This window comes from Mesoplodon densirostris, chromosome 15, assembly GCF_025265405.1.
Source record: "Mesoplodon densirostris isolate mMesDen1 chromosome 15, mMesDen1 primary haplotype, whole genome shotgun sequence".
Classification (NCBI taxonomy): domain Eukaryota; kingdom Metazoa; phylum Chordata; class Mammalia; order Artiodactyla; family Ziphiidae; genus Mesoplodon; species Mesoplodon densirostris.
Window position 1 is genome coordinate 77,859,958 of NC_082675.1, and position 9,809 is coordinate 77,869,766.

The window sequence follows — 9,809 nt, forward strand, 5'->3', positions numbered from 1 at the left end:
GACTTAATGTCTTTTTGGGTGGTGTTTAGACCATTTTTATATTTAATGAAATTATTGATATGGTTAGGTTTAAATCTGCTAATTTACTAGTATTTGTTTTCTGCTTGTCTCATCTGTTCTTGATTCTCTCTTTCTCTTTTTCTTCATTCTTTTGGATTGAATATTTCTTATTCCATTTTATCTCCTTTATTCTTATTAGTTCTACTTGTGTGTGTGTGTGGTTTGTTTAGGGTTTATAGCATAACCTTTGCCTTATTAATTACAGTTTACCTTCAAGTAATATATCAATTCACATATATTATAAGAACCTTACATCGTGTACTTCCATTTCCCCTCTCCTAGTCTTTGTGCCCTTGTTGTCATATGTTTTACTTCTACTTTTGTTATAAACCCCAGAATACATTGTTATAATTTTTATTTTAAACAGTTATTCTAAAGTAGTGTTTCTCCACTTCAGTATTATTGACATTTTGAGCCAGATAATTGTTCGTTGTTGTGGGGCAGGGGAAGGAGGGGGGTGTCCTGTGCATTGTAGGATATTGAGCAGCACCCCTGGCCTCTACCCAATAAATGTCAATATCACCACCACTCCCAATTGTTACAAGCCAAAATGTCTCCTGGGGGGCAAAATTTCCCCCATTGAGAACCACTGTTCTAAAGTGATTTTTAAAATAAGAAAAAGAAAATGTTTAGATTTACTCACCTATTTGTCATTTCCAATACACCTCATTCTTTTATCCAGATTTCCATCTGGTAGTATCATTTTCTTCTGTTTCGTGTAGTTCCTTTTACATTTCTTGTAGTGGTTGTCTTTTATTTGTGCGTCTGAAAATGTCTTTTTTTGCACCTTTACTTTTGAAAGCTATTCTCACTGGTTTAGAAATCCAGGTTGACAGTTTCTTCCTATGAGTACTTTAAAGACGTTGCCCCGCTGTCTTCTGCATTGTTGCTGATGAGAACTCTGCTGTCATTCGTCCTTTGTTCCCCTGTAGGATATGTTGTTCTCTACTCCCCAAACCCCACCTTTATCCCTGGTTTTCAGCAATTTGATTTTGATGTGCCTCAGTTAAGTTTTTTTTACTTGCTTTTACTTACTGTTTGTTGAGCTTCTTGTATCTGTAGGTTATAGTTTTCATCAGATTTGAAATATTTCCATCCATTGATTCTTCAAAACTTTTTTCTGTCTGTCTCTCTTCTCTTTTGAAGACTCCAATCCCCTGTGTGATGGGCTGCTTAAAGTCATCTCACCACTTACTGATGCCCTGGCTTTTAATTTTTCCCTAGTCTTTTATTCATTTTGGACAATTTATGGGACACAGTTACATTACTTGGAAACAGTCTGATTAAGTGGAGAGACTCTGCAGGCCTCTAGAGCGCCCTGTGCACCTCTCCTCCCATCAGTATATACTTTTCCTGTACTTTTCCTAGTGTTTTAGTTGTTACTCCATTTTTGCTCCATGTGGAAGTTCTCCTTGATAAATGTTTTGTGAATGAATGTGAACATATGCATTCATAATCTGGTGTTATTTCCCATGCCTCCTACTGTCTTTCTTTCACTACCATTTAAAAATAAAATCATCAGAAGAGAAGAGTGGGGGAAAGGCATGAAGCATAAATATGTGCTTATCATTTTTCTTCACTCGCAGAAATTAGTTGATATAAATTAGCTGGGGTTAGTTTACCTATTCTTAATCTATGTGGAGTCATGAAGAAAGAGAGAAGACTGGATTAAGCAAACCTGAAAAAAACACAGCTGGGTTGGGCATGGAGAAGGAAAGATGAGTCAACTTAGCACAAAAGCATTCTTGCTTTGCAGGTTGTGTGTTGCAGCCCTGTCGGTGAATAACTTCCGTGACAACCGGGAGGCCCTGTATGGTGTATTTGATGGAGACCGGAACGTGGAGGTGCCCTACCTTCTCCAGTGTACCATGAGTGACATTTTGGCAGAAGAGCTGCAGAAAACAAAAAACGAAGAAGAATACATGGTCAATACGTTCATTGTTATGCAAAGGTAAAACTTAGAGCACGTGCCCTGTGTTTTCTTGCTATTCTTTGAGTGTTTGCCATCTGGTTAGAAAAACAGGTGTCCAGTAATCTCAAAGCCTATTGTTGAATATGCGTTATTCAAGATGCATTCAGGCGATTTGGTTTTGCCCACGTATCAGGGCCGGACTGTGTTCCGTTTGAGACACACTGATGTTCAGACAACTTTGTTGGAGGCCGAGTCAGTGACAGGAATTCAGTTTCTCCTAGAACTGGTCTCATAGGCCTGTCGTGATTCCAGATTTTCACCAGATTGTTTACGACACACTCCCCTCACCCCAAGTCATGCGAGCGCCAGACGCTCTTTAGACCTTCTGGCATGTGGGTTGCTCTTTGCAATGGACTATTTCCATCTCGGTTTGTTCCCCCTTATGAAACACTGTCACTGATCCAAGAAGTGCCAACCTTTGAGAACTTGAGATGGTCAAATTTTAGGCCAGGCGTTACATCACTGTTCATATATTGTTTTTCCCCCTTTATTAAATGTTCAGACAGTGTTACTAGTAGAATCCTAGGCCATTCCCTAGAGCTTTTGGTCACCGTGGAAGTTGTGGAATGTTGTTTCTGACTCTGAGGGCTGCATGTTAGGAGCATTCCCACATTCGAAGATTTGCTCGCTCTTTTGTCACTTTAAAGGCTTTGTAGGTTGTAAAGGAACTGCCTGTTAATATTGTGTTGCAAGCCCTTGCTCTTGTGGGACCAGGAAGTGGAGAGTGCTCTGAAGGTCATGGGAACAATGACGCTCTTTTCTCTTTCTCTCCCTTTTCCCTGCCTTGAGAATCTGCCAGAGGAAGTATCTTTGCAAAAGGAGTAGAAAAAGTGTCTGCTAAGGAATGCTGGTCCAGAGAAGCCTTGAAAGTTCCCCTAAGTCATGAATATTCTTGAAGAGCTCAGTAGAGGCAAGCCCGGTGGGGTTCTCTGCTGCTCGACTCACCTGTCTTTCAGATTCTCAGTGGGCATGTGCAGTTAATAATTGATGCTGGGGCTTCCCTGGTGGCGCGGTGGTTGAGAGTCCGCCTGCCGAAGCAGGGGACACAGGTTCGTGCCCCGGTCCGGGAAGATCCCACATGCCGCGGAGCGGCTGGGCCCGTGAGCCATGGCCACTGAGCCTGCGCGTCCGGAGCCTGTGCTCCGCAACGGGAGAGGCCACAACAGTGAGAGGCCCGCGTACCGCACAAAAAAAAAAAAAAAAGAAAGAAAGAAAAAAAATTGATGCTGGTAACAGCTAGTATTTAGTGAGCCCTTAATATATACCAGTCATCGTTCTAAATACCTTAATGCCGTAAGGTATAAGACAGGGACATCTATCTACTTTTCTGTTTTGACCACCATCTTGCTTTAGGAAAAAAGCAAACACATTTCATACATACAGACACACATAACACACACACACACCCTTCACACACTCCTAAGCGGTCTACTTTTTATAGACCCTCAAACACTGGATAAGAATTAAGAACTTAAGAACCTTAAACTCTGATTACTAGCTGTACTTCTCACAAATACCATCCTAATTCTGGCTTTGCTGGGAGGAATCATTGTGCCTTTGACAGGAGGAAAGCAGTGCTGACTTGGCAAGGCCTAAAGTCCAGTCTGGTCGTAGATGTGCAGAAGTTGGAGTTTAGAGACCCAGATTGTCAGCCCATCTCTAGGTCACTTGCTTGCCTCTTATTTTCCCTGTTGGTTAACAGGATATGGAGTGTGTGGTGATCTTTTCAGTCCTCAGGAGAACTGTATGTTCTCTGTGCCTGACATTCTAATTTATATGAACAGGCAGCCCTGGTTTCCATCACTAGTGGTGCCCTTGCCTAACCTAGACAGGGTCTGCCCTTGTAAACAGGGGAGTCTGTCCATCTTAACCTTCTGTACCACTCAGGATCTGTCTGGGAGGCACTGCCATCTGTGGGGCTTCTGATAAGAGTTCTTACCTCCTTTTAATTGTTAGAACTTGCAGGTGTCTTGTGTATTCAATACAAGTATGGACCGATGGTGAATAAAAGCACTTTGGAGCTTCATTACTAGAATGTCCTTTCTGTGAATATTCTAGAATAGACATCACTCATCTAGAAAGTCTGCACTGTATAGGACAAGAACATGAATGGTCCAGTACTTGAAAGCACGTCCCCCAAACATCCTAATAAAGAGAGAGGGTGGTCAGGTAATTCTGAAGTGTCAGTGGGTGTAGTGTGTTTACACTTGCTCCTGTTCAGTGGTCACTCCGGCTGTCCTCTCTCGGGAGCAGAGGGGATTTAGAGACGGGGATGAAGAAAGCAGCGGTCACTGCCGCTGTCTTGGGGGCACGCCGATACGGGAGAGGCAGGCTGGATGCAGCAGGAGAAGGGCTCCTTGATTCCACAGCAGCTCCTTGGGTCTTTCGTGGTGAAGTGACACCTGCCCCAGTTGTGAGCAGACACCTCTCCGTGTGTGTGTGTGTGTGTGTGTGTGTGTGTGTGTGTGTGTGTGTCAGATTCCACAGGCTCTTTTCCTGAGTTGAGCAGTGCCTGCTTTGGTGAAAGAGGCCTGGTGGAGCCCCAAGTTCTGTTTTTCCTCCTAACCCCATCCAGTGGTACAGTCTGGCAAAACTACATGGGACAGGTGTGTGTGGGTTTTTACCCCGTCTCTTCATTTTCCAGGAAGCTTGGAACTGCTGGGCAGAAACTTGGAGGTGCTGCTGTCCTTTGTCATATCAAGCATGACCCTGTGGACCCAGGAGGACCCTTCACCTTGACCTCTGCTAATGTGGGCAAGTGCCAAACGGTTCTCTGTCGGAATGGGAAGCCGCTGCCTCTGTCCAGATCATACGTTATGAGCTGTGAGGAAGAACTGAAGAGAATCAAACGGCACAAGGCCATTATCACGGAGGTGAGGAAGAGGGATTTTCCTCAGGATGGGGGAGGACAGGGCCGGGGTCGTGGCAGAATCAGCCAGGCAGCATTTCCCGCCAAAGCACATTCTTTAAACATTGAAGTTGGTTTAAAATTAAAATTCCAAATCCAGAGTATCACAGAGCAAACTCTGTGTGTGATGTGTCTGGAGACATTATAATATACAGAGTAATATAATAGTTATCAACGGCCTCTCCGCGTTGAGGGCTGTGCCACGGTACCGTCTCATCCTCACAGCCGCTCTTGGGAGGCACTTTGGCGGGGGCTGAAGCCTCCAGCCCTGAAGTCACGCCACTGGTCCTCCTGTCGTAGATCTGCAGCTTGCGGGCTACGACCTTGAAACCTCGAAGCCTCAGGCTCCTCCTCCGTAAAGTGGGCATAGCCGTGTGTCTGTCCTGTCTTACGAGGCGAGCGTGCGCATCGGTGTACCTGTAACGAGGAGTTACTTTGGTTCACGCCTCCTGCTCCACTTGAGTTAAGGCAGTGAGCGGTTCTCAGCTAGGGGCATCTCCCCCCGACAGGACACTTGCTAACGTCCGAGGACATTGTTGTCACAACAGAAATGCTCGGGGCATGTAGCAGGTAGAAGCTAGGGATGCTGCTAAGCATCCTACAGTGCGCAGGACAGCCCCACAGCAAAGAATGATTTGGCCCAAAATGTCAAGAGTGCCGCTCTTGAGAAACACTCGTGTCAGTCTTCGCTATAGAAGATTCCCTGTAGCGTAGCTTCCAAAGTGGGCTGGAGGAATTGTGCTCCACTCGCTAGCTCATCCTACAGTGTGGCTCACCTGCTGCGCACCTGAAACGTGATGTGGGCTACAGACGTGATCCCCAGAGACACACGTCTGCCCCCAGGAGGTGTCCAGTCTTGTGGATAAAACCCCTGGAAGCATGTGTAGCTCGGGTAGACAGTGGTGAACGTTTGCGGCTCAGTAGAGAAGGACTGTGACTCCCCGTAGGCTTTGACAAGGGCCGTGAGAAAGATAAAGCCTCGGGATCCACCACGAGGGTCTGGCCAAGGAGGCCGCGTGTAGATTTTAGTTCCCTGCTTGTTCTAAGAGCAGAGAGGATTAAAATGGACGCTAGACAGTCTCAGATGGGATTGAATGAAATGATTAAACGTATTGAATTAAATGTTCAGCATTACACGATGCCAAGATTAACCATTTCTGCTACATAAATGCGTCACCGTTGGTGCTTCAGAGGTTTCTCCTGCTTTCTCTGCCTCCCTCTTCCTTGCTTTGTCGGTATCGCTGCGTTGGTTTAATTTAATTTCCCTGCCTTGAGGTGTGCCCCCCCAAACACACACACACACACACAAAATCATTGATTCTGATGTGGTGAGATCTTAAAGCGCTGGGCAGAACAGCGAGGGTAATTTTTGCCAAAGTTCCACCTTTGGGGGAAGAACAAATACATGAGCAGAATTAAGAGAGTTGAAAATTGTGCCTGAAGCCCCGCTTCAGTAACTTTACTTCGAATTGTGCTGCCTGCTTGTATGCGTGGCGGGATTGTCTGTGCAGCTGGGGTACGAACTCCCAGATGAAGGAACGTGGTAGGGTTGGGAAGGGAATGGGTATTCTCCGGAAGAAACACTCGCTTCGAGGGAGATGGTTAGACCATCACTATTCCCTCATCCCAGACACACATACAAGTTGTCCGAATGGAGCCTCCTCTGGAAAAGGTGTTAAAAATAGGGGCAGGTAGAGGCACGTCCTAGACCCGAGAACCTCAGACTTGAAGAATAAAGAACCGAGCGGGTACACCCAGGGGTTATCTCCCCTCCTCTCCTCCAGCTTCACAGAAAGGCTTTTTATTGGCAAGTGGTCTGAAACTTCGGTTCGTGGTTTAAGTGGCGTGAACTCGGCTGGACTGAAGCAGGAGACTTTGTCGTCTCCATTTGCTGCCAGGAAAGTGAGTTCAGGGAAGCGGTAGGAGCTGGCACTTCTCCTTAAGCATCTACCTCTCCAAACGCGATCAGTCGTACCCAGCTAGTCACCCCAAGATTTCCCCACCAATTGTTTTTAACCTTCTTACGTTTAAAACAGTGCCTCTCCCCTCACTTCTGGACCTTCAGACATTCCCGCCCCTGACGGTTGATGTGCTTTGGGGAGTGACCTAAGATTCCGGGCGTTATCTGGAACGCACCTGCCTCGGGGGCTGCTCGGCACTGGCGCATTCAGGAAGGCTCTTCCTCTCGGGACCCCCGTGGGTTCCAGGAGGCGCTAATCGGCCATGTTGCTGTGTCAGATGATGGTCTGCTTTGGAGATAGACGGGTCCCAATAAAGGGAGTCACTGAGATACTTTCCATTTGTCCCTCCTGCTTCTTACGTGCCCCGGGCTTCTGATGACAGGTGGACATGAACCACTCACAGGAGGGTGGGCAGCCCCTCCCCCTGTGGACCGCGTGTCACGCTCCGGTGGTCCCCCAGGCAGGAGGCCCCAGGGAAGCCGCACGTCGCCCCGCGTGCTCCGTGGTAACGTCTGTTTGGAAACCCCTCTTCTTCCAGGATGGCAAAGTGAACGGAGTGACCGAGTCCACGCGCATCCTGGGCTACACGTTCCTGCACCCCAGCGTGGTGCCCCGTCCCCACGTGCAGTCCGTGGCCCTGACCCCGCAGGACGAGTTCTTCATCCTGGGCAGCAAGGGCCTGTGGGACAGCCTGTCCGTCGAGGAGGCCGTCGGGGCCGTGCGCAACGTCCCCGACGCCCTGGCCGCCGCCAAGAAGCTGTGCACGCTGGCGCAGAGCTACGGCTGCCGCGACAGCGTCAGCGCCGTGGTGGTGCAGCTCAGCGTCCCCGAGGACAGCTTCTGCTGCTGCGAGCTCGGCGCCGGCGGGCCCGTGCCGCCGCCCAGCCCCGGCACCTTCGCGCCCTCCGTCAGCATGGTCATCAAGGAGCGGCCCGCCGACGGGCTGGGCGTGCCGTCGTCCAGCAGCGGCCTGGCCTCGGAGATGAGCAGCGAGCTCTCCACGTCCGAGATGAGCAGCGAGGTGGGGTCCACGGCCTCGGACGAGCCCCCGCCGGGCGCCCTGAGCGAGAGCAGCCCCGCCTGCCCCAGCGAGCCGCGCTGCTCGCTGCACCCCGCCTGCCCGTCCAGCTCCTTCCAGCGCCAGCTGTCCAGCGCCACTTTCTCCAGCGCCTTCTCCGACAACGGCCTCGACAGCGATGACGAAGAGCCCATCGAGGGCGTCTTCACCAACGGCAGCCGGGTGGAGGTGGAGGTGGACATCCACTGCGGCCGCGCCAAGGAGAAGGAGAGGCAGCGGCCCCTGCTGCAGCTGCCGGCCGAGGCCAGCGACGAGGGCATCGTCATCAGCGCCAACGAGGACGAGCCGGCCCTGCCCCGGCGGGCGGACTGTGCCGCCGTGGGGACCATGGGGCGCCGGAGGGCTAACGGCTCCGTGGCGCCCCAGGAACGGAGCCACAACGTGATAGAGGTGGCCACGGACGCGCCTCTCCGCAAGCCGGGGGGCTATTTTGCGGCCCCGGCTCAGCCGGATCCTGATGATCAGTTCATCATTCCCCCGGAGCTGGAGGAGGAGGTCAAAGAGATCATGAAACACCAGCAGCCGCCCCCGCCGCCGCCCTCACAGCTCCACGTGCAGCCGCCGCCGCGGCAGTGCCCGGGGGACCAGCTGCCGGACTGCTGTGACACACCGCTATGACCCACCCGCGCGCTGCTTAAAAACAAACTAACCAACAAAGGCTGAGTTGCCAGAGGCTGCCAGGCTCCCGTTAAACCAGGGGTTTACTCCACGCCCTTCTCCCAGACGCTTTCCCAGCCTGTCTTTGCAGCCAGTCTGTAGGTTCCCCTTCTGTTGGTCATTTTTTAAAATAATTACCACTTTTCTTCTCGTGATGCTGTACCAATATGATTTAAATTTGTTAACTTCTTCCCCTAACATATCAGATGTGTAAAGACAAAGAACAAAAGGTTTAATATATTACAGAGAAACAGTTAATGATAATGTAATACTTTTTAAAGTGGCTTTGTGATGTTTTGTTTGTCTGGAAGGCAGGGCAGGTTGCCAGTGCTAAATGATTTAATAATACTGTAATTCTGTATTTCTTTGCGGGCGGTGGAGGGGGGAAGCCTTTTTTTTTTTTTTTTTTTTTTGTCTTGAAAATGATAGACATTTGTAGAATATGGAGACTAACTCCTAGGAGTTGCTTTACTCTGTCAGGTGACCTAAGTCACTGGATTCACTAATTTTCTCTGAGAGAACAGTTGATTGAAAACTTTCTATTGTAAATAGCTCAGTGTTGTATAGTGATGCTTCACATGTTTTGTAGTTTTGGCATAAGGGACTAAACAACTGACTTCCCTCCCCTCCCCCTCTGGCACACCTTCCTGCCCACCCCCCCTCATCCCCCCACCTTTTTAATTCATTGAATGATGAGCCTGAGCATTGCTGAGAGCATTGCTGTTCAAATAAGGTGGACCTTAGGCCACTGGAAACGAACCTGCCCCCGAGGGGCCTCGGACCCTTTTTCTTCCTCTCCTGTTCCCGCCCAGCCTCTTTTGCAGACACTTTTTAATTGTGTTCCTTCCCGCCACCACAATCAGCATGACTGTATAGAATTCAGTTAGATCACTGACATACCAAGAGTTAGATTAAAGCAGAATGCACAAATGAACATGTCATTTTTGTTATAATAAATATAAAATTTACAAGTATTGGACCCATCTGCTTTTGTCTCAAGAGCCAGATGTGTCTTGCAGATGATCACACCTAGCTTGGGTTTGGAATGAATGCATGTAACTTCGGGGTCATCAGATATTTCCGACTTTGATTTTTTTTGAAGGGAAAATACCCAACAGGTTAACTTACGTTGAACGAACGTAGTGAAATCAATCCTGTGGTTAACAATACGCA

At 48.9% G+C, this 9,809-nt stretch overlaps 1 protein-coding gene across 1 annotated transcript in view; it reads left to right on the forward strand.

Annotated features, from left to right (window-relative positions):
- Window positions 1-9,566, forward strand: part of PHLPP1 (PH domain and leucine rich repeat protein phosphatase 1) — a 213,796-nt gene extending 204,230 nt beyond the window's left edge. Inside the window, exons 15-17 of the mRNA XM_060119450.1 lie at window positions 1,817-2,011; window positions 4,677-4,905; window positions 7,440-9,566. Of these exons, the coding sequence (XP_059975433.1) occupies window positions 1,817-2,011; window positions 4,677-4,905; window positions 7,440-8,597 (1,582 nt within the window). The 3' untranslated portion in view covers window positions 8,598-9,566. The remainder of the gene's footprint in view (window positions 1-1,816; window positions 2,012-4,676; window positions 4,906-7,439) is intronic.
- Window positions 9,567-9,809: the final 243 nt, after the last annotated feature.